At 33.2% G+C, this 26,339-nt stretch overlaps 1 protein-coding gene and 1 pseudogene across 4 annotated transcripts in view; one reads left to right on the plus strand and one right to left on the minus strand.

Annotated features, from left to right (window-relative positions):
* CABCOCO1 (ciliary associated calcium binding coiled-coil 1) overlaps window positions 1-26,339 on the minus strand; it is a 103,021-nt gene that overhangs the window by 12,135 nt on the left and 64,547 nt on the right. Inside the window, exon 6 of one of the 4 annotated variants that reach the window (XM_036222326.1) lies at window positions 20,304-20,711. The exons of the other annotated variants lie outside the window; for them this stretch is intronic. Within the exon in view, the coding sequence (XP_036078219.1) occupies window positions 20,706-20,711 (6 nt within the window). The 3' untranslated portion in view covers window positions 20,304-20,705. Of the gene's footprint in view, window positions 1-20,303; window positions 20,712-26,339 lie in introns of those variants that run through there. 4 annotated transcript variants of the gene reach the window in all.
* On the plus strand, window positions 12,323-12,441 carry LOC118604200 (annotated as a pseudogene).

Genomic DNA, 26,339 nt, shown 5'->3' on the forward strand with positions numbered 1-26,339 from the left:
TCTTGATTCAATCTTGTTTAATTTGGGCTTGAAATTAAAAAAATAAAGTTAGATAATTAAAGAAACTGATTCCAGAGTATTTTACACATCTTTAATATTTCTAAGTGTAATTCTGCTTCAGGCCAACACTACAATTGGAAAAAGAATCTGAGTATTCCTATCTTAATGACCTCAGACAACAAAATCCTCTGTAATAAATATGAAAAAGAGTACCTCTTAGAGTAAATGCAATTTAAAAGGAAAAGATCTGGCTCTGGTGCAAACATTTCCTGAGGGATAGAACAGTTCTTCAGATACCCAGAAATTTTCTAAAGATGGCAATAATCTGGAAGATAGAGCACTGAATTACAGGCTTTAGACTTGGCTCTATCCCTAATTGTGTGATGCTAAGAAAATCCCTATGCCTCAGCTTATTTATCTGTAAAAGGAGGATAATGTTAATTGCTACCTGGCTACTTCATCGAATTGTTTCAAGCACAAATTAGATAATGTGGATGAAAATGCTGTGAGATCTTCAAAGGGAAAGTATTATTAAACCTAAAGGTGTATTATCATTATTTATAATTACTGTTATTATTGAAAGGATCATCTTTCTGAAGCCAGCACTGGAAGACAGATCAGAGTAGCCATCCCAAAGACACTTGTCCATGCTATTTCTATATGTAATTGTTGATATTGCCCAAACAGTATAATTAACTCAGAAGAATTTGTTAATGAGGACATGCCATCCCTATTTCCGTATAGTCACGGTCTTATATATAATGCCAAACATATATCCAATGCCATCTTATTTGAAGAATTCCTAGGTCTCTCTTGAGATCTCAACAGCCTGGTGTAATTGGGGAGTTGTGTGGTATGGTCAGGACCAAGGCAGATCGCCTATTTGGAAAAGGAAAATGTTTACATCTAACTTTCAAATTAGAAAATCTGCCTCTCCCCTTCCCTAGCCAAATTGATTACTTTTTAAAAATTTCATTTTCTTTTCTTCCTTTTGTTTTTATTTTATTTTATATTAGTTTCAGGTGTATAACACAGTGGTTAGACATTTATATAACTTATGAAGTGAACACTCCAATTAGGCTAGTACACACCTGGCACATAGTTATTACAATAGTATTGACTATATTCCCTATGCTGTACTCCACATCCCCATGACTGTTTTGTTAACTACTAATTTGTATTTCTTAATCCCTTCACCTTTATCACCCAGCCTCCCAACCCCTGTCCCCTCTGGCAATCACCAGTTTGTTCTCTGTATCTATGAATTAACAGATAAACAAAACAAAAATTTATTACTCTTTTTATTTTTTGATTTTCAGCATCCAGTGTGGCCTGTGGTTGCCCAGATTGCGTTCACTTCAAAAAGATTTCTTTTAACAAATTTCATCAAAAGTAAAGCATTAGGGCATATAGGGCAAACTTTCAACATGCTTTTCTTTTGAAAATTGAAATACCAGAGAGCACTTGAAATTACTAAATTCAACATTGAATTTTTGATTCTTAGTTTGACCTTATCCTCCAACTTCCTCAGTATGAGAGATGGAAAGTATGGTTGGTTCCATTATAAATAGTTAGAAAATAACTAATGCTTTTCAAAAATATTTTTAGAAGCTACTCAGAATATATTTGTTCAGCTTACTAAATTATACTCTAAAAGACATATGCTTGAACTCAGTTGTAAACTATCTCAAACAGTTGTGATCATGGATGAATTTTTGTTTGGTTTCATTAAAGGAATTCTATTTCAATTTTAGGTTTTTAATATTTAAAACTGAGGAAATACTCTAAAATTTCCCTTGTTTTAAGAATTGAAAGCATCAGTATCTGTCAACTAGAATAATAAAGATGAGTTATGCAGTTATCTTTGTGGAAAATCTGTTTTGAATTATCATATATAAATTAAAAAATTTTATTTTATATATGTTACATTTTAATTACATCTTATGATAGCTTATATGAAAAGGAAACTATTTCATGGCCTTCATATCTGAGAATATTCTTTTTGAACAAGTAGCTAAAATTTGCAGAAATATGAGACAATGAATCACAATGGTTATAAGAGAAATTAGAATGGAAGAAACCTAAGTTCTTGATTCTAGTCTTTGTCTTTTCATGGACTTCCTGTTATTTTTCACAGTTTAAACTACCTGAGTAAGGAGAGGCTGAAACTTTTTTGGATAAAGCTATACATGTAACTTACTTAATTTTAAAGCATACTGAAGAACTGCACTTCCGTCCTGAAGTCATCAGTTGAGAGCAAAAAAAAAAAAAAAAAAGAAGAAAGAAAGAAAAAAAGAAAAAAAACCTGAAAACAAAAACCTTTTTAAAACTGTATTGAAACTAATTTCTTTTAAAATATAAAGCTTTTTTGAGGCAAAACTAGAATGTTTGTAAGTGCTATGAAACCTTTAGAGAAGTCAACATCATATTATTATTTCTGACCTCTTAGACCCAAGATGTCTATTTTAAGCAATCTGACATTAAAAATGTGCTGACAAATATAGATTAAAAAACAACACAGGAAGTTGTAAATCAGTTGGCATCAAGAAAATAAGAGACCACAAAAATATAGTCATTTACTTTAGTCAACCTCAACCTTAATTTTTAACTAAAGAAAATTTGCAGAAAGCATGATGTTTACATTTTGGATATTTTACTCATAGTTTGTGTGTTTCCTTTTTCTCCAGTGGGCTCATAAATTATTACAAGGAAACATGTTGTCACAGTTATAAATATTTCCCTCTCTGCTTAGCTCCCTCCACCATCCCTCCTCCTCCTTTTTAAAATCTCCACTAACTGCTTCTGTAACTGTATCAGGCACTCTTCCTTGGCCAGCAGGGCATGATTTTCTTCCTTTGGAAGAGGAAACTGCTGTCAATTATTCTTATGTGCCTGGCATTCTAGAAACAGGGCTCTTTCAGGAAGTGCCCAACCCTTTCCTTCTAAGCAGGGTAGCCCCTTATTATATATATGAGGTGTCATTATTTTAATGATCTAAAAAGAGTCATGTCTTCCCATGCAAGGAACAGCTCCAGGTACTCTAAGGTTCTGATGCTCTCTATGGAATCTGAATTCTTGGAAGTTAACTACAAAAACGGTTATTGTATATACGATAATAAATTTTCTCAAAAAGATCTCTCACCTATAATCTGTAAATCATGCTAGTTTAGGTAAAACTAAAATAACAGCAACTCTGAAAAATTTAAATTGTATCTTAATTCCAAATTTCAATGTTTTAGAAATCTGATCCCCCGCCCTTCCCCCTTAAACATGTAGCTAGAGTCCTGCATTGGCCCTGCCACTCAATAGAGAGCATGTCTGAGGTGTAGTTTATTTACTTTTAAAATCAGTGGGTTGGACTAGGTCATCTTTAGTCCAGTTACAGATGTTATATCTTATGATTTTAAATTTCAAATGGCTTTTTCTTTACTTATACAAGACTTAAAGTCACCCCTATATAAAGATCCCCAGATTCATTATCTTTGTCTTGATGTAGAAGAATATTTGGATTACACGCCCAGTGCTTCCTGGAATTTTAGACAGGTTGCAGCTTGTCCATTTATTTCTCCTTCATTATCTTCTCCAAACCTGCTCCTCCTCCATTTTCCTTATCTCTCAACAGCTTCTTAGTGACCGGATTCAAAACCTTGAGGTTGTTTTCAGTTATTCCATCTCTCTTGTCCCTAACATTAAATCAACCACGAAATGCGTATATGGCGGGGGGGGGGGGCATTTTCATGATGTCTGTCACACCTGCCCCTTTCTTTTTTTTGACAATGCCTATCATGTAAACTTCAGATCCAAGTTCTTGCATTGAACTACAGTTATACTGGACTACTTAGTCATTCCCATTATGCAAGTGCCTGGAATATAGTGAGTGTTCAATAAATATTTGTTACATGAAAAAAAAGAAACAAGAAAAAAAGGAAAGAAAACATGGCTGGAGGTACTTCCTCAGCTAGAATCTTGTCTGTGCTGCTCCCCTTGCTGGGAGGGCGTTTCTCCTTCATCCTTGCCTGTCAATATTCCATCTGGACTTCTAGGCCAGCTTGTTTGCCTCAGTGAAGTTTTTCTTGATCTTCCTTGTTTTGCTTGTTTCTCTTGCGTATACTTATTTCATTGAACCTTGAATTATAGCCATGCATGAATGATCTCCCAACACTTTGTGGAAACGACTTGAGGGCAGGGACCATGTCTTATTCATTTTGAGGGTCTCTGGCTAAGGGCTTTGCACATAATAGGTATTCACTAGGTGTTGGGCATGCCATAGGGGCAATCAATCATTTAAAAAATATAAGGGTCGCCAGTTGTTTGATTAACTACAATTCAGTTTTAAAAGTTTATCATAAAAAATAACACCTAGAGAAGCAAATCTAATGGTTTACTGTTGCATTCGTTCAATACCTGCATTTCTTAGTTACAACTGGAGTCCTAGAGTGTTCCTGTGATTAGCATAATGCCAAACAGCTAAACAGCTTCTCACTGATTTGACTTCATTGCTTAAACTAACAGTTGTTTCAAAGACATAGTGTAGTTTAAGATTCTAAGGAATTCCCCAGATATACCACTGCCACCCCCCGCTCACCCCCAACACACACCCATAGCTTCTGATGAAAGTAATATCAGAAAATCTTTTTCTGAGTTGCCTGAGTCCAAGGCCATCCCCCAACCCCTGTACCCCGCATCCCCAAAACAAGGTGGATAGTACCCATTGAAATTGTGGCAACACTATCTAGGAAAATAAATGTTGATGATAAAAAAAGCCCAGCTCTTGTTTACTGAGAACTTAATTCCAAACTTGGCCTTGGGCTTGTTAGGAAGCATATTACAAATATGAAGTCCTTCAGTTCACACTACATTGTTAGGAGAGGCTTTATTAACCTAATTTTTTGAATAAAGAACCTAAAATTCAAAGAAGTCAAGTAACTCTATCAAGATCACACAACCAGAAAACATTGAATTCTGTCAGAACTTGAACCAGATCTACTTGACTCCAAAGTCCATGCACCTAAATCTCAGGGGCAAGCAGAACCCCAGTGTTCATGATCCTACAAAATGTTTCTCTCCAGTTTACAGGTGAGGGAATAGAGGTTCAGGAAAGTAAAATGATATGTGGACACCAGAGATCTAAAGGCATAAATTCTCTGGGAATTTCAGAAAGAGAATTTGTTCACTGGTTTTTCATAGCACTACAGTGCATTGTTCCAAACTAAGTCAATGAAAGTAAAGCATGTAGGATTGATTTTTTATAAAGATGGCAAGATATAAAAAGCATTTGGTTAATAAAGAAATCTGAGAACATGCTTAAGTCATTTGTGTAAACAGGAAAGTACAGAAGCATCAGATTGCTTTGGTGACTAAAACTTCATGTTCCTGCTCAAATAGCAATTTGTCCTATTTGTTGTAATTATAATTACTATTTTCATTGGAATTGCAGTTTTTTTTTTTTCTCCTAGGAATAGGCATGCAGAAAAAACAACCAATAACCTGGACAGTTAAAAACACATTGAGAAATGGGTATGGTTGTGTGAACAAATCTCTTGTGATTATTCTTCCACTGTGTGCTGTAATGTGCTTTAAATCCATTTCCATATTTTTAATTAACACTTAGTTCCAAAAACCTTTCTGGAGGCCATTTAAATCACAAATGGGGGGAAAAAAACAAATTTACTTTATCAGAAAATTGACTATAGACTATTTTGGTGGTTTTTTTATTATTTTTACATTTTAATGATTAAAATTAAATATAGCCCGATTACTCATGACAGAAGACAGTGAAATAATTTTCATAGCTGATATAATTTTAAAGTCAAACCTGGGTGAATAAGATATTAGTTCTGCTGTGGACGAGTTTCTTTGTCCATCCTGCAGCTCTAATTCCAGATCGGTTCCATTCATTTCATAGAAGGAATTAGACAGCTGTACCAAGTTACTCTTCTAGCAGAGACCCAGTGGTGCTCTGGCTTTATCTCGACAGCTGTCCTATAGTGACTATAGTATTGCATCTGTCTTGTGAATTTCAGGCACCTATTTTCATAGTTTGAATCCTTCATTTATTGGACAGGGAAACAGAATACATGAATACTATCTGAAAATTCTTTGCACCAAAAATCCTATATCATCTGCTATATTGAAACCCTGTGTCACAAGGAGAAGGCATAATTGCAGCTCTCTGAGGATACTTATTCATCTATGGATTCGCAGCAAAGAACTCTGTTTCTTCATCTAGAAAATGGGAATAACAATAGTTACCCACCACATGTATTTTTGTGAGGATTAAATCAATATGCAAAAAGCTCTTAATATAGTGCCAAGAAAGAGCTTAAAAGTGTGAAGCTTGTTCTTTTTAATATTTTCATGTCACATATTTATGTCTATAACAACGCTAACCAAGCTCTCCAAGGGTAGAGATATTTGGTCTCTTTTGTTTCCCACTTCACTGTCTGGCAGGTGACTGATAGTGGGAAAGTAATAAATATTTATTGAATAATTAAATGTAGGAAATCATTGTGGTCTCATATGGTCAACATTCTATCACTCCCCCGACCTGCGTCCCTGCTATATAGTCTGCTAAGACACAGGATACCAAATTTTAAGATTTTTTTTCATACTCCTTTCTATCCCCACTATGACCTATAACTCAGGATGCTCCTCATCTGGATGTCTAGCCCCGTTCCTTGACTTTATATATTTCTCCCCTGCTTATGGTCAGGTTCTTCACATTCATGCTAGAAGGAGTTACGCAAAATGAATAGATTGTGGTGGTAAGACTGGAATATTAGGATGAGTGTAGCCTGTTCCCAGACGAGGAAATTAATCAGGCCAGGAAAACCCTTGAAGGATTGTTCTGATTTTCACACTTGTATGAACACAGCCTTGGTATGAGGGGTTGCTAATGAAGCCAGAAAATCTGACCCGGCATGCTAATTTCGATTCAGGGAACTTCCTGATATTTATAAATGAACTCCATATATTAGGCAACTGATATTTAGATAAGAAAATCAGAAAACAGCACATGCCGTAATATAGTGTTTCAAGAGATTGCAATATCAATCCATTCTAGCAAATCTAACATCATTTAAGCAATCAAAAACAAACAAGGACAATGAGCTACTGTTCTGAAATTCTTCTGCAGAAATAAGAAACCAGGACTAAAACCATGCAAATAATAAAGGTACATTGCAAAATTAAGCCATTGTATTAATGGGTTTATCTAATTACACAATCTACAACTAAGTTTTAACAGATTTTGGATTACAGTATCATTGGATATCGTAATTGCCTTAGGAGATGAAGGTTTTACCTTTGAAGGATCTGGTGTTCATGGCATCTTTTGAAGAACAGATAGAGAATCAAAATATTATGAAAAGACACATTCTATTTCTTTAGCTTCTGTTTCTATTTGAAACATTTTATTCTGTTTGGCTCAGCAGTGATAGTAAATACAAAGAAATGACTGGGGAGACGATATTTTATAGTAATCTAAAAAAATATCCCTTTCCTTAGAGTTTATCTTGCTATATTTGGTTTATTTATTGCTTATTAGCATTTTGGGGGGGGGGGTTAGACACAGAAATACAATATTACAACTGATTTATTCTTTTATCAGACTGATTTTTCTATTGGTAGATCATAAGACATATTATTATTTTAACAATAATTTTTCTTTAAGGTTTGCTGTTACCTCTCAGAACTTCACCATCTCACTAGCATCTGTCAGATTTAATCACCTACAGAACTACCTTATAAAGATTACCTTATCAGAAAAAGTGTCATCTTGTGAGCTTAGGTGTGAGAATTGCAAAATAAAGCTAAGCTACACTAACAACTGCTGTGCTAATTTATTGTAAATTATGTTTATTTTTTTGTTTTCAGAGATAAGACATGAGAAGTGTTTCTATTTAAATTCATTTCCTATTATTTCAACATAAATACCAAACAGCTCAACAAAAATGTGAGAACAGAGAATATTCCTTAAATAGGTTCTAGTGACAGTGATATTTATTTTCTAAGCTATTGGTACCAGTAATGTCACACTGTTCTAGGTGCAGAATCAGGCAGCACAATTAAGAGAAAACATGTATGCTCAGAATGCTAGATAGAAATTGTTGATTGTCATGTGAAGACTGATGATTAATAGGATATGAACTGGAAATAATTGCATAGCAAGCTGGTCTACAACAAAGCTTTAATTCACTGGGCCGACACTGTAAACTCATAATGTGTCGACCTGGCACCAGCCATGATAGATTACGGCTGTTCAAAACACATAAGCATGTCCCTTTCATGAGTATTACGGGAACTGTAGCTCAGATGACCCCAGTAAAAACAACTGCAATGGTTTTAACTAAGTTGGTTTGCTCAGAAATGTAAAAACCATGATGAGTCATTGTATTATTAAAATTCAGAACTAGGTGGCAATGAATCACATGAAGTTATCACCTTGAAATCATCAAAGAGAGTATAAACTAGGTCCTATAAAGTACCATGAGTCTCAATGCATTTTAACAAGTTGAACCTCTTATATAAACAAGATTTTATTATTATATTTATTATTATTATTATTAAAACTAGAGTAAAATTTAGTGCTTGTAAAAGTGAAGGGCTAATGTTGCTAGCTTGAGCCAGAGTATAGGCCTGTATTTGTAGACTGCTTTTATGTAGCTCTGCCAATAAATTTTGACCTATTCTTGTTCTTATGAGTCAATGCCAAACATGGGAATTTGTATGATTCTTTAAAAAATGAATTAATGGATGGGGCATATGGCAAAAAGCCCTCAAATCTATTTTGTTTTTTAACCTAAACTAGAATTTGAACTCTAGTCTCGAGAACCAATTGTAGGTCAACCCAATTATTACAACCCCCCACACACCTTTTTTTTTAATACATCGAATCTTTCAAAGAAAATAGAGTAAAAATGCCATTTAAGAAAAAGTAAAAAACTACTCTGATGGATTTGCTATGAGCTAGTAAGCTTTATGTTGTACCAGATCACATACTTAAAGTTCAATTCAATCGATCGTGGTGCATTCCAACCAGGCAGACACATCATAGGCAAGATTTCTACCTTCCCGGGGTGACAGTCTGGAGGTGAAGTTAGAAGGCAGGGGATACAAATACCTTTAAAATCAAATATAATGATATGTGAAAATGGCTACAATTGCACTAGAATAGGGTTTATTGGGTTAGTCACCCTTTATTTAGCAGACAACTGAATGATGTTCCAGGTTAGGGAATCATCCAAAGAGAAGAGCAAGGAAGCAAAGGGCATGGTGAGATATATGTCAACTAGCTACTCTTCACAATAATAACCCAAAGCCAGAGGAATAAGTGACATTAAATCATTTAAATATTTTAAAAAATGTTTAAATAAACTCAGGTAAGCATAATTATTGATTGCTGATAAAATATTGCTTTGATTATAAAGAACAGAAGAAATATTATTGGTTAATGGTTATTTTTACTTAAAATATTTATAGTCAGAGGGACACAAATAGACCTCTGGTCATAGATTGTGGAAAACACATTTGATAGCTAAATATAAAAAAGCCAAATATTAATAACTACTGATATTTATGTAAGTTCTTTCCTCTCAAAGCTCTTGACAAACATGATCAACTGTATACACACGGGAATAGTACTGAAATGCTGCTACTCTTTCAAAAGACTAGACATTAATCCAAAGCAGCACATGGCTGATCTGCAGAATATAGGTGTGTATTTGGAAATTAAAACTCACATGACAGCACTCCTTCCCAAAGTGTTTTCCATAAATTATTTTAACTTTATTGAATAACTGGTCATATCTAACTCCATTCTTTTACTAAGATGACCTTAGTGTTTGTACCTTTTTCCTTAGATGGAGCCTGAGCTAGTTTACAGTTGTGGTACTAGGGCTAACGACCCCTCCTTTTTGAGGCTATCTGTGCTGGCTCTTTAGCGCCTCCTAGCGTGAGAAGGGCTGATATACCAGTGCAACACAGGAGCGGCTCCTGCTGAAGAACTAGGTCTGTTTCATCATACACCAAGATTGCTCTTAGTTATTATCTAAGACAAATCATCTGGCTCAAACAAATCTCATTTATAAAATAGTAGACCGAATGAATTGTTGCTGGGCAGCTTTGTGACACTGATTAAAAAGATGCCATGTTTGTTGTACTTTCTTGAATAAAGTGTAAATTACAGAGCAATAATCATTTTTAAAGGCCTGAGAACATAAAATGTTTAATGTATACTTTTAGGGCTCTTACTGTAAAATATTAATTATTGTATTCTCCAAGTATGACTGGCAATGACAGAAATATGTTTCTTTGCATTTCCTGTAATGACGTTGTATTTTGGAAAATTTCAATTCAGGGCTTATTATGAATACCTTACTTTTAATTTTAACATCCTTTCCTTTCCTCTATAAATCCTCTATGTCTTCAGAAGTTAAGCTTAACTACAAGCTCCTCCTTAAAGCTTTCATAAGTTTTTCAGGGAACAAGGCACTCTGTGTTTTTAAACTCTCATTCATACAAACATTTCTCAGGGTAACTTTATTGAGCATGCACTACAAGCCAAGTACAGTCTAGGTCTGGGGGATTCAGGAACAACCAGCACACATTCCTCAACTTTCAAGGAGGTCATACTCGTGTGTGTGTGGGGGGGGGGGGCTTGGTAGGAAAGACATACAAGGTATTTGCAAAATAAAATAATCATTAGAAGTATATGTAAGGTGTTTTAGGAATATAGAGGAAAGACAGACATTTTATTCCAGTTGGAGGGAAGAAAGGATGGGATTCTGAGTAAGCATAAAAAGGAGATGGTGTCTGAGTTAAACCCTGAAGGATAAATTAGGGTTAGCATGCAGAGAGAATTGGTTATAGAGAAAAAATATTTCATACAGAAAGGGAGATACAGAGGGCAGTGGCATGTACAAAAACATAGAGACAAAAGAACATTCCAGAAGGAGAGATGAACATGGTGTTGATGGAGAGCTTGGGTCAGATAGGCCTGGGTTTAGTGCTAGCTCTAGCTCTGGTATTTAACTATACGACCTTTGGGCAAGTCATTTATTTTCCTATAAGGGTTAGATTTTTCACCCATCCAATGGGTCAAGTAGAGCCCATTTTCTGACAATCATCAAATCATAAAATTGATAGACTGCATTTTCTTGGAGACTTTGTGGGAACCTATGTTAAAATTTAAAAATGAGAACAATGGAAGTAAAAATTATGGTGTTTAACAACAAAATAAAATTTTATTTGAGGAGTGATAATGTAAATATTTAAATGTAAACATTTTAAATTTAATTTATAGTCTTTTAGAGTCAGTCATGCTAGAATGGTGTTTGTCTTTGCTATAGTTACATAGAAATGATTGAGAAAAAAATTAAAAATCTAGGGATTTATTTTCCATATGTTCAAATAATATCCAACAGTTTAAAAAACAAGTTTAGCAAAAGTTACAACAATGTATTTCCCTTCATCATTTGCTGAGAGGAAGCATTCTTGATTAATGTAATTAAAGGGTTGCTTGTAACTCAAGACTCAATTAAAAAAATAAATTTGGCCTTATTACTTTACTTCCAACTGGTGGTTTTCCTAGTGTGATTTTTGAGCTAAAATCTGTGGCTGCTTTGTTCATGACACGTGAATTGTTTTAGCACATCCTTTCCCCTGCTGTGCATATGATTAAGAAAGCAGAGGTTAAACAGTGCAGTAAAGAATTAGGTAAATTCATTCTATTTTTGCTCATAGTACATTTTAGTCTCCCTCCCCCTTTTCAGGATGTGAAGAGTGCCGAAATCTATTATCTTCCCCTGAAATTATTTAAGATATGTTCTTATGACAAAAATGTAGCTTCTCTTTCAACATTTTCTAGTACAATGATTTTATGATTTCTGTGCTATAGATATTTTCTGTATTGGAATGAAGATCAAATGTAAGCGCATCCTACCATTTATTGAGTGCTCATATATGTTAGGCTGAGATAAGCATTTTGTATACATTGTTTTATTCTTACTTTGTGATAATCCTATGAAATAAAGATAATCATTCTCATTTTTAAATGAGAAAGAAGAGGCTCTGAGAGGTTATGTTTTCATTTCAAGACCCTATAATTGGCAAGTGACAGACTGAGATGCCTGATGTTTCATGGTCTATTTCATTCTAAACCTGGATTCTGGATTCTTATCCATATCCATTTGCTTTTTTTTTTTTTTTTTTTTTTTTTTTTTTTTTTTTTTGTAGATAGAGCCTGATTCAAAGGATTTGAATCTAGTTTTGGTAGAGCATCTTGCACATAGTTGGGGCAACACGTTAAGTTCAACTTAGTGGAGTCTACAGCCATGCTATGCTGAACAAGCCCAGTCCTCTTCGATCTTGGAAGCTAAGCAGGGTTGGGACTGGTTAGTACTGGGATGGTAGACCACTTAGGAAGACCAGGTGCTGTAGGTGTAAAAAAATTAAAAAATAAGGAATTGTAAGCTGACAACGTCCTTGCAATCTATGAGGTCAACCAAGGGTTGCCTTGCCTAAAATATATATATAATAAAATACAAAATAAAGCAAATTCAATTGAATAGAAATTTTATGTTCATGAGGACAGAGAACAGTTAGTTGCCCTCTTCGAGTTTATAGTCTGATGTGGGCAGGACTATACTATAAGTATCATATGGAAGCATGAAAGGCAATGTAATATACTGGGGAAATCATAACAAACTCAGTATGTCCTAAGAAATACTCTTTCTTCCCTTAAACCTGTTCCTTCCCCAGTCTTCCAGGTAATGGTGCTAATAATTCACCCAGCTGTTTAAATTAGAATCCTGGGGTCTGGGGGGGATCCTTGATACCTCCCTTTCCCTCACCCTTTACATCCAATTCTTTAGCAAGCTTTGTCATATCTGCTCTGAAATATATCTAAAATCTACTCCTCTTTACCTTCCCTGCCATTATCCTTTTCAAACCACCCATACCACAGCCATCACCTTCTAAGTGGTTTTACTGCTTCCTCTACCCAGTAAGACACAAGTACAAAGAGCAGTAAGGGCAGGTTTATGTGGCACCTGAAGACGCTAAATTATGATGTATTATGTACAAAATGAATATATAGAATGATAATTTTTAAAAATTACATATATTAAAAAGCTGACAAATTCCATAAATATCAAAAAAAAATTTAAATTATTAACTACTTGACCTATATCTATAATACCTTTTAATCTGCTTTTTGGGCTTTATACTCTAATCACTTCTTCAGATGACAATAATTTTATAAAATTATTTTCCACGGAAAGAATGGAAAGATTATTTAGTTTTTCCTCCAGCTTGGTTAATGGAAATTGTTTTTATTATTAATATAGTTTAGGAAAATTTAAGCCTCATTACTCATTATTGGTAACACCATGTATATTTTAGGATTGACATCAAATGTCAGAAAACCTGTAGCAACTTTCCTTCATATATGAACTGAAAGATTTAAGGTTGTTTTCACGTCCTCTTAGGCAGTGAGCGATTTAAAATAATCTTTACTTCCTGAATGGATGGCACTGACGAACCAACTTGTGTCAGCCTTTATTGTAGAGGCATATTTTACATTTGATGTTGTCTTCATTGATGTTAGTATTTTTTATAACAATGAGAGAATTTAAATCTTTCTACAATGTGCTCATATGATTCACTCTTCACTAATTGGACTATCAACCAGTCTAAAGGCCTATTATTGCTTCTATTTAAAATGTGTTTCTTCTTCTCACTGGATTACTACTTTTGTTATGATTTGAATCTCTGGGGTTAAAATGTTCTCATTGATGTCGGAATAATTTCTATTGACTTAATTGCTCTTGCTTAATATTACACTATATTTTGAATTTTTCTCAGTTCTTTAATAAATCAATTTAAAGATGACAAAAGAGGGTACTCTGAATATAAGGCCAAATTAGAAGTTGTAATTTTTCACTTGTTGAACTAAAATATTCCAATTTTTATTCGAAATTTCAGTTAAAATGGTATATTCAAAATTTATTGAATAAAATGTTTGCATTTCATTTGCACTTGAGTTTTTATTCCAAGTCTTCGAAAATATAGAGTTCTTAAAATGTCATTTAACTCCTATTACAAAACTCGAATAACTTTTTACACAGCTGAATGATTATTAGAATTTTCCACAGGTTAACTTCTAGCTCCACACCTGGTTTCTCTTCCACTACTTACCCACGTCCAGGATCTGACCCTAGAGAACACACTCACACTGCAATTTGACCTTGGACTTTGCACTTTTGTATTGTGATATTGTAGTGAGTGGTGGTCATATCTGCCTGAAGATGGCTAGATAGAGATTATTATACAAGAGATCCTTCTCCCATTTAATCAATGACCTTTCTAGTTATCCAGTTCCATATTTTCAACTATGTGTAGGAAGCTTATATTTTGTCATTTCATGTATTTTGTCATCACAACTTTTACTATCATTATGAAAAATTGTCTTTTCTAATTATGTCAATGGCACAATTACTTTTAGGTCTTCTTGCTCAAATTTGTGTGATTTTTGATTGACCTGAACTCCTTAGTCTTTCATATCCAAATGGTCATCAATTTTTATGTTAAATTTTCTTTATATTTCTTACATATGTCCTTTGCCTTCCATTTTCATCTTTCTATTCCAGTCCTATTTTTTTTTATAATTTCTTAATTTCCTAATTTATCTTTCTGTCCCAAATCATTTTTCATTTCAAAATGTTGTATATAACATTGCCAAAGCACTTTGCTCAAAATACTCCTTTTATCACACCAGTCTTATGCTTAAAAACTGCAATCTAGAATTGCTTTTTATATCATTTAGATAAGTTTTGTTTTACTTAAAATGGAATAAAAAAGCTAGCATTTATGAAGAATTAAAGTTACTTATATATCTTGAATATGTTATTAATTTGGATGAATTGAGTGGAAAGCCAATCTGAACTTGACAGCAGCCCAAAATGAAATACAGAATATTTTCTAAATAGAATTTTACTTTTGAGTGGTTGCAGTTCTCAGTCTCTCAACCAGGATTCCCAGAGAAATTAGCCTGCATACTCAAGGCAGCCTCTGTTTATAAGAATTAAATTTTTCCCTAAGCAACTATAATCTTACATCATTGAGAAAATTAAGAAAATAGACACCCATATAATTTTCTGCATGTCTTGCAGGACCCATGCTCAAAACACTGGTGTAGTAACTGAAATAAACTACAAATAATATGTTACAAGTAGAGTTTTTGGATGTACGTTAATGATTTAAGGAAAAACCCACTTCATTTATAATTAGCAATGTCCATTTACATATAAACAGTGAATGCTGCCAACTCCAAACCCTGCCCTATTTCAGAGAGCAAGAGGCTGTTTATAAAAAGCCTCCATGTAATATTGTCTACATTATGTGTCTCTGTTCTTTTGCAGACTAAAGTTTTACTATTAGGCCAGATTGATATGTCTGAATTTCTAAGTTATTTGGTTTTAAATTAATGAGGTTTTTACTGTTTATAATTTGAAAAAAGATGCAAACTGCTACAATAGATATTGTCAATATGTTAACATATAATACAATGTATGCATAATTTTTGTTTGTCTAAATTGAAAAATCAAATATTTTAAGAAACTAGAGTATAATATTTTGATTCTGAAGCTACCACTAAAAATGTTTTTAATCTAATTTTTAAAATTAAAAGTGGATTATATTTTTAACAATAGTGACATTGGTATATTTGAATAGCATTTAGGTGTTAAAGTAACAGGAAACCCCAAATTCAGAACTGGTAAAGGAAGGAATTATAGGAAGATTGAGTCAGAATCTTTAGAATCTCTTCAAATGCTCCTTTCCTCCATCATTTATCTGACTCAGTTACCCATTCTTCTCTTTTCCAACTTTCATCAAGCCTTCAGAGCAGTTTTGCCACAGGTCATATGACAGAGGAAGTAGAGAGGGAAAAAGAAACCTAGGATTTAAAAAAAAAATGCTTCCTGCAAGGAATTTTAGTGATAGATAATGACAACAGTGAACCGCTCAAAGTCAAGGCCTTCATCTTTTCAAAAGGACTCCAGGGTCTTTGACACGGTAGAAGCTCAAGAAATGTTGGCGAGGGGGCGGGGGAGGGGGGGTGGCGGATTCAATAAGCTATATTGGTGCCAGATTGATTTCGCTCTCTGTTTAAGTCCAGCTGCTCCTGGGCTTTCGGTGAGAAACTAAGACTCAAGATTTAAGGATTGCTATTACCTAGTTGTAGATGATTTCACCTCCTTGACTTTATCTGATTATATTGACAGAAAACTGCTCTCAGGCGTGTCTGGACAGTGAATTAGCTTTCTGAGAAGGTTGTGTTCTGAGCCCCATACGTTCCCTTTTGACTATGGACCATGTGATGCTCACTTTGTAAATGGCTTTTGGAGTTTACCCTGGATCCCTGTGAGTGAAATTTACTGGCTGGGCCCCAATTTTCCTCCATTGATTTTACTGTTACAAAGATACCTTAGATTTCACTATTGTTTGTCAATAGAAATCCGTATATTCCTGGCCTTGGAAAATTCATTCTTCTGGATTCTTTTTAGAACATAGAAGAACAAGGATGCTCACTACTGAGCATGCTAAAACTTTAAGGTTACTTTTAGGTTAGATTTAGTTTCTCAAGTATAGCTCTAATCTCACCTGGTCTAACTGACTAAACTATTAAAGGAAACTGACATCATCTTCTGCTCTGTTCCACATTATCTCATCCTATTTTTGTTTCTAAGATTTTGTCTAACATTTCTAGTTTGGATGAACTTACTCATAATCTCTCTGATCATGGCTATTGCTTCAGAAAGAGCTCCACTTACTTCTCTAGTTATGAACACTGCCAGCTACCTAATAGTCTGTAATTACAGACTTTAAAACTTTGAAAAACCAGTGTTTTTCCCTTCCCATTTGCAGGAGACAGATTTAAAGAGATTTATGTGAAGAGACAAAAATCCATTGTATTTGTTGTTGACATAAAATGCTACAGATAGCTTTCTGGTTTTTGTCTCAATTCTTTTAGTGTCCCCCCCCCCCCCCCCCCCGTTTCTTCAAGAAAGTCTTAATTAGGTTCTAGTGGGTCTTATCACCTGTTTAATTTCCCGTTTGAGAAGGAAAGTGGGATTTAGGTTTTGAGTAGTTAGCAGGCATCGTTAGCATTAGCAAATGGAAAAGGTTGGGTAGTAAAGCAGTGGGCTACTGCAGGAAAAGACTAAATACAACAGGAAATATTGGACACCTAAATCCACTGATCTGAGAATTTTATACACATTGAACTTGCTTATAAATGTCTGCCAAGAGTAAAAAGGTCTCAGGATATATACACGTGTGCACGTGCCACATATAGTAATTAACTTCACATTTCCACACCCCTGAAAATAAGAGTAAAAGAAGGTTTAGAGCTGACAGGAAAAACAAACAAATGAAAGTATTTTGAAATCAACACCTAATATGTAACATTAATTTACCTTCAGAAAAGAAATTTATGTTTTGAACTGGGAAAAAGGTCACTTTTTGCATATTTTTGAGGCAAATATAAATGAGTGTATATTCTAGACTAAACTTGGTCATTTTTTCTTTTGTAATTTAAAAATATAATAGTTTTTATGCTTCTAACAATAAAGTTGTTTTTATTACTTAAATATGAAAACGCCTTAGCTAAAGAATTTATCTTTCTAGTTAAGAATTTGATTATGGTCTTTTCTCTTTATTAATTAAGAAAACAATCAGGGAAACAAATCCATTTCAATAAAATAATTAAGAAATGTGGGTAACATTCCTCAATTTGTATTTTGAACTGCAAATCTTCTGAATCATCAATGCTTTTACATTTTAAAAGTAATTTAACATTGTTATAAATGAAAAAACACGGCTAAACTATATCAAACTTCAGTAATTTGAAGGTAATGACTTTGTCACTTAAGTTTGAAAATCATTTTCATAGGCACAAAAATGATGTTTTAACCAAACCTCCACAGGAGGGCACTATAGTGTGACTCTGGTATAAACTGCAACTATAGCAACCCATTCTATCATTATTTGGCCCTTGATTAAATATCTAAAATAATAAGTGTCCTGAATTAGAAAATTCTAGTTTTTAAAATTCAAGATAGGTAGATTTCACTGTGGTAAATATATTTTTCTTTGGTAAAAAAGGAGTATAGGTAATTTAATCTTTCTTTTGTGGCATAAATTCAACATAAAAGTTTATCTCAAAATACAGCAAAATGTGTAAGATATGTGGTCTGGATGAAGCAAAATCCAAATAGTTTAAAACATATATGATATTTTAACAATTAGCAGAAATATTTTAAAATCACCGTGCTAAGCAATCAATCGCAAAAGATGTTACAACAGATAAATGCATTTATTACTTATAAATGATATGTATTTATAAATAGTACATGGAAATGGTATATATAAATGATATTACTTATAATGGTATTTTTACTTTCTAGTAAATTTAGCTAACTAGAAAGTAGATAAGTCAGTCAGTCTTAGTGAATGCAAAAATATAATCAAAACATGAATAACAAAACATTTCAAAACTGGTTTACTTTGTCCCAATAAGTCACTATAATGATAAAAATGGAGATTTGGTCCAAATTAAAGTTTTTAAAATGCCCTTGGTCCTAACTTTCAACTTAACTAGTATATTTTCAAGTTGTTCTCCAGGAGATAAAATATTTGATATTTTGATATTTTACTAGAGTTAAATCAATGCAAAAGTAATTGTAATCTTGTCAATTACCATGTGCCTTTGTGGGCCTTATTTTGAGGACTAAGAGAATGCTGTACAAGTCCAAAAAGCTGTATTGAATAGAGTTTCATTAAATTTGAAGAGCAACAAGTGCTTATAGATATACCACAGTTCTATGACTTTACGTAACAAATCTGTTTCCATTAAGAAGAAATCACTCATTTCATTACAGTTTTGCCAAAAAAAAAAAAAAAGTGGCATTTAAGTAAATTCTAATAATGGAGGAAAAGAGTGGTAGAAAGCTAAAGTGGTGAAAATCTCTGTATCACCAGGGCTTAACTTTGTGGTGGCACATGTGCGTTTTTACAGTCTAATATTGATGGTTTTAATGTTACAGAGTTTATAGTAAAGCAAAATAATGTAACCACCGTACAAATCCAACAGCTTTCTGAATCTGCATTGTATATTAGAAATTGATGGCATTATATTTTCATACAGATGCAAAGCACTTACTTAAAACAGAGGAGTTCTCTAAACTTTTGATGGTTAACACCTGGGTTGAATAATTAAATTTGTTGGTAATTAAAATGCTAGGTCGTCATTCCCCTGGGGATTTAAGGCAGAGGGTTTTAATTTAAATATCTTTTCTTTTAGCTCATACTTACAGATTCTTTAGCCAATAAAGATTTCAAAAAGTAGATTTAAAAGTAATAAAAAATAACAAAGTAAGACTTGGATAATCTGCTTGCACATAATAAAAATTGCTTTTAAATATCATTCTTATGTAAAATTGGCAAATTATATAGTCAGATACTTAAATCATAGAATCATACACAATCAAGGTTTTCCTTTGCTTTTTAATCTGAAATCTAGCTAACCAGATCATTTGATTCATTGAGTTTTTTTAGGAACTGCTATATTGAAAATGTCTTCTCAACTTTATTGAGGTATACTTTATACACAAAAAAATTGCACACATGTAATATATACATTTTGATGAGTTTGGACATATGCGTACACTCATTATACTATCACTACAGTCATGGTAATAAACACAACCATCACCTCCAAAAGATTTATTGTGTCCTATTTCTTTTATTTATTTATTTCTATGGGGATAACACTTAGCTTGAGATCTACCCTCTTAACAAGTTTTTAAGTACATGACATCATATTGTTAACTACAGGCACCACACAGCATAACTCTGTAATTTACTAATCTTGCATACCTGAAACTATGCTCATTGAACAACTCCTGGTCTGTCCCCCCCATCCGCACCCCCCCCCCCTCGCTTTGTCCCCTGGCAACTACCATTCTATTTTCTGTTTATATACCCCATGTAAGAGGAATAACACAATATTTGTCCTTCTGTGACTGGTTTATTTCACTTAGCGTAATGTCTTCCAAGTCCATCTATATGTTGTTGCAAATGCTAAGATTTCCTTTTTAAAGACTGAATAATACTCCATTGTATGTGTAGACTAGATTTTCTTTATTCACTTATTTGTTGATGGATGTTTGGGTTGTTTGCATAGCTTGTCTATTGTGAATAATGCTACAATAAACATGGGAGTGCAGGGATCTCTTTGAGATCCTGATTATAATTCTTTTTGGCTATATATCCAGAAGTAGGATTCCTGGATCATACAGTTCTATTTTTAATTTTTCTGAGGAATTTCCTTACTATTTTCCATGGTAGCTGCATCACTTAACATTCTCACCAATAATGTACAAGAGTTTCAGTTTTTCCACATCTTACCAACACTTTTTTTTTTTTTTAATAACGATCCTAACAGATATGAGGTGATGATATCTCGTTGTGGTTTTGATTTGCACTTCTCCAATGATTAATGATGTTGAGCACCTTTCATATATCTGTTATCCATTTGTATTATGCAGGATTATGTAACAAAATCTAACAGAAACAGGAGTCATAACATGTGGGAACAGCTTCTCTGAATGGCGCATATGAGCATTTTCAGCGGCTCTAATGATTCAGACCTTAAGATTTAAAAAATATTACATAGAATTTTGGTCAAAAATCTTTCTTTCTGTTGTTTACTTTTTTCTTTTTAGATAACTTCTAATTTACATATAAACCGTATAGCCATTGAGATTAAATTGCAGACTAATGCTTCATTCCTCATCAGACTTCTATGTGCATTTAAGTACAATGATACTAAGTACAGAACAGCCATTAAAATTAACTTTAATCTAAAATTGCCATATAATTCCCAGGCTCCAACAGAGTTTTGACAATTATCCTAATAATGTTGTTTATAGGTTCAGGATCCAATCCAGAAGCATGTTTTGTATTTAAATGCTTTCTTTAGTTTCTTTCAATTTATAAGAGTTCCTCAGTCTTTCCTTATTTTTCTTGATCTTGACATTTTTGAGGAGCCTGGAACAGTTACTTTTTAGAATGTTCCTCTTTTGGGGTTTATCTGATGTTCTTCATGAGTTGTACATTTTAGAAGGAAGTACTAAAGAAGTGATGTTATATTCTTCTTGCTGCAGCATGTTAGGAGTCACCAGTGTTAATTTGCATCATTTCTTATAATATTAATGTTTATTACACAAATAAGATTGTATCAACCAGATTTTCTTGCTGTGAAGTTAATTATTCAGTACGTTTTATTATTTAATACAAGTAATAATTTTTATAGGAATATATATATCGAGACTATGTAAATACTCAATTCCTTGTCAAATTTACAACTTCAGTTTTAGCATCATTCATATCTAAATCAATTATTATTGTAACGGTTATCAAATGGTAATATTTTAATTTCATTATTCTTTTTTTTATTAGTTGTCTTTCTACTGGTGTATCCTATTTCTCCCTTATTTCTATTTTTTAAATTCATGTATTTAAAACAGTACTGCTTCACAGATATGTATTTTACTCAAATAGTTATAGTCCATTACTATCATAATTTATTTTGATGTTCAAATTGGCTAGTAGGAAACCCTTCAAGCTGGATCCTATGTTCTTTGGATAGAATCCCATCCCTCTTTGTCTAAGTCTTTGTTTCTAGCACAATAACATATTCCAGACTGATATAATTTTTTCTTTCCTCAAACCCAGAGTCATTCAATTCTTTATGGTGCTCTAGTTTCATTTACTGGACAAGGGCATTCAGAAACCAAGCGCTGCATGCTTATGTTTACTGTGCTTATTGGATGTGGCCCTCTCAGTAGACAAAATTTTAAAACGTTAACATTACATTATTATTATTTATCCATCTTAAACCCCATTAGTTCACACTCATGATAACTCCAACACCATGTAGTTTGTTATAGGCTTCCCCCTTACTACATATATAATTCCTTTACTCTATAGTGACAAAGCCCATTGTCCCCCTGCCCCCATATGTAATCAATTTTCAAAGCCGTACCAGTAAAATTCAACCTAGACACACGCTGCCCTTTCTCTCTCCCCATAGTTCCCAGCTAGGCTCCAAGAAGGGGAATGGGAAATGGATGAAAGAAGGCAGAAAGGCTTGAGTACCTTGACTCAGGCCATGTTAGTCCCCTTTACTGCCACTAGTAGTGTTGACTGAAAGCTGCTCCCTTGATGGACATCTGTATCTCTCCAGCCCCCTCCTGAGTGTGCTGGCATAAGCTTAGCTTGGTCGAAGTTTTTGAAAATCTAAATTCTGAAGTCATCTTTTGGAGTCTATTCAATATTAATTGAAACAATCAGTTTAGCTATATAAGCATATAAAAGAAACTAATATCGTTATAGCCCCTTTCCCTTATAATCTCAAGGGTTTGATAAACTTTTTCACTTTTGAAGGACATTCAATGCATAGAAATATTCTTGATTATTCTTTCTTTTTAATTGACAAGGGGATAGCTAATGAATTTATTATGAGGCTAGCTCCCTATTGATATGTTTTTGCCCAGAGATCTGCAATCACCTGGTAACATTTGGTGCTGCTTTGTAAATACTGACAAGCAATTGCAATACTGGCAGATCTGACTCATACTTCCATATTTCAAGAAAGATGATTTTATTGCCAAACATCTGAGAATTGATTGGCTTTGTATATAAACATGAGTAAAAATTAATTTTGTATATTTAAAAGAAAAACAAATAATACAAATAGAAAAAAAACCCAATGACACAAAAGAAGATTTACAGAGCCGAAAGAATCTAAACAAATCAGAAAGATAAAATATCCATATCTTTAGCTGCAGTCAAAAACATGCTGAAACAAAGGAAGGTTGAAAAACAGGTTTAGTCCTATGACCTTATAGTGTAAAAACACTGAATGTTTGCGACCTACCGATTTTAAGGCTCTAGAAACAAAATTTAAAACCAATTCTGTAACAGATGCTAATTTAAATGATGCTTACAGGCATTGATAAACCACTTTGCCTTCCTTCTACTAACATATTCCATAATTATACTGTGATTTAAATAGTTTATATATAGAGAGATGAATGTGGAACAGGAGAAAAGTATTCGTACATTAGCATTCAGAGTAAGTAATTCAAACATCTAATTGTTCCAGCTCAAGGAGTATTTAAAAATATTACCAGTTAGGTGTTCAAAGTTATTTTGGTTTATTTTTTATTGAGTCATGATGATCATTTACAAAATTAGAAAGTGTTCTGGATCATCATACACGCACATTACAGAACATATACAGAAAAGGAACAGGATGACATAATTATCAGGAAAATCTTTCTGCTTTTCTTTTAGCCCAGATATATTTTAAAAATCATTAAAAAAAAATAGAGCCTGCACTATTTGAAAACAGTTATGGATGAAAACAGACATTCTAGTTTTTTTTTTTTTTTTAACTCGAGAGAAATATTGTATGTAAGGGGTTGGACTGTACATTCTTTGAACTCCAGAGCTCTTTAAGATGCATTTTAACTGGAAACAATTTAAATCTTTCTTCAATATTCTGAAAACACCAGTGAAAAACTTACTATTGCAAAAATCATTCTTGAGATTTATGCATTGGCCAATTTATAAGTCTTTCCCTTTTAACCAGTGTAGAATTAAACTAAAATGAAGTCACTTATGTCAAGGACAAAATGGCGATGGTCAATACAGGCACATAAAGGAAACTTAACATAAGAGTACAGGAATTTATAGCTCTCTTAAATAAATCAACAGAGGACACTAGCCAATCCCTACATGTGAAGCCTTCTCATGCCATCTCTGGACTTCCTTGTTCCCATGATTCAGTTATCCTGATCCAAATAAGAAAGAAGACTACAAGGTAACCAATCAGCTGAACAAGCCAAATCACTTCTTCATTTATCTCATAAAAATCCCTTAGTCTGGGAGTAACTCAAAACTTATTGTTCCTGTAGCCATGAATTTCCAAAAGTTTGATACATTTTAATAAATTACACTCTAGCAAAATACCAATTTAAATTTCTACAGCACTGGATAGTTTCGCACACATAAGCTAACACTCAGGATTGCAAATCTAATGAAGAATGACTGGTATCAAGTTATCCTGTTTGTATTTCTTTATTAGTATTTAATTTACTATTGGTTTTTTTTTTCTCATTCATTTATGAGATGCTAGGGATATTAGTCCCTTTTTTGACATGTGTTACAAATGAGCTCTTTAAAATTTTTTTCAAACTTGCTTTTGGTGCCTCTTTTATTAAAAATGTAATTTTTATTTTTACAAATATCAATCTTTTCCTTTATGGTTTATGTGGTGTGCTCAGAAAGGCCCTCCCCACACAAAATTATAAACAAATTAGAAATTCACTCATATTTTCATTTAGTTCTAGTATTTTTAAACTTTATATAGTCCATTTATCTGACATTTTCGTGGACATAACAAGTGAGCTGGTGATGAGCATTTTTCCATTTTCCATATTTCTATCATTGATCTGAACACCATCTTCATCATATATTAAGATCCTAAATAGGCTCACATACATTTCTAAACTCTTTATTGTGCCACATCAATCTGTTGGGTCTTTGTCAGGTCCTGTATTATTGTATCTGGTAGGATAAGTTTCTCTTCGTTACATAATATTTTTATTTTTCCAGGCGGAAGAATAATTTTGTTACATTCTCTCATCAGTCTACATACCCCAAAATGAGGGTACTCAGCCACAAATTTTAATAGGATTTTGAGTGGCATTATATTGGATTTAAACATCAAGAATTTAAAATTTCACAATATTGAGCATTTCTATCGAAGAAGAAAATACATTTTTTTTTCAAACTTTCCTTTATGTTCTTCAGTAAAGTTTATAGTTTAATTATTTGGGTTTAGCATATTCTTTTGACCTTTTCATAGCTATCTAAGATTTTTCTTATTTTTATGAATGAAGTTTTTATTCCAATGTATTTTCTAATTGTATTGTTTAAATTTTAAAATGTTAATTTTTATATTTTAATTTTTAATAGTCATCACACTGAATGCAATTCTTTCCCTAGAAGTTTTCAATTGATTTTCTAGGATTATTCAGATAGCTCACAATTTGAAGATAATCATTATTTTGCCTTTCACTTTCCAATATTAATACTTCGCGGACTGAACTGTGTCCCTTCAAAATTCATATTTTGAAGGTCTAAAGCCTATTATGACTGTGTTCGCAGTAAGAAAGTAATTAAGGTTAAATGAGAGCATAAGGGTGGGAACCTGTTCCAACAGGATTAGTGTCCTTATAAGAAGAGAAACCAGAGAGTTCACTTTCTTTATATATCATGTGAGGACTCAGGAAGAAGGTGGGTGTCTGCAAGCCAGGAAGAGAATTGGTATCAGAAACCAATCATGCTGGCGCTCTGATTTCAGATTTCTAGCCCCCATAACTGTGAGAAAATGAATTTCTGATGTTTAAGCTATCCAGTCTGTGGTAATTTTTGTGGCAGCCGAGCACACTAAAATTATTTCATTCTCTTATTACACTGACTATAATTTATAAAAATGTTCAATAATATTAGGAACCCTTGTCACTATTTTTAATGGAATGCTTGTAATATTTTATATTTTAGCTTTTGTTTCAGGAAATGCATGCTTTAATATGTTAGTATCCATTTTTTTTTTTTTTTAAATTGAGGTAACATTGGTTCGGTTTGTAACATTATACAAGTTTCATGTATACATTATAATTCTATATCTGTATATACTATGGTGTGCTCACCCCAAAAGTCTAGTTTCCATCCATCACTATTTATTTGCCCTCCTTTACCCATTTTGCCCTCCCCCCACTTCCTCTCTGGTAACCACCAAATGTTTTGTTTTATATTCCATGTATGAGTGAAATCATACAATTTTGTCCTTTAACTTTTGACTTATTTTACATAATACCTTCAAGGTCCATCCATACTGTCAAAAAATGTCAATATTTCATCTTTTTATGGCACATCTTCTTTATCCATTCTTCTATTTATTTTTTAATGAGTTTCTATGGCAATGTATGTGACTATTAAATTGTATGAAGTGCTCGTAAAAGTTTTATCAAGAAGATAACAATTTTTTCTTCTCTGCTATTCAGGGATGTCAATTGACCATCCTTGCATTCCTGAAATAATTCTTTCATAGTGTGTTATTCTTTTTAAAATATCACTGAATTCCCCTTGCTAAAATTGTATTTAGGTCATTTGCCTCAATATTCATAAATAAACTGCTTAGTGGT

The sequence above is a fragment of the Rousettus aegyptiacus genome, unplaced genomic scaffold (assembly GCF_014176215.1).
Source record: "Rousettus aegyptiacus isolate mRouAeg1 unplaced genomic scaffold, mRouAeg1.p scaffold_m13_p_6, whole genome shotgun sequence".
Taxonomy (NCBI): domain Eukaryota; kingdom Metazoa; phylum Chordata; class Mammalia; order Chiroptera; family Pteropodidae; genus Rousettus; species Rousettus aegyptiacus.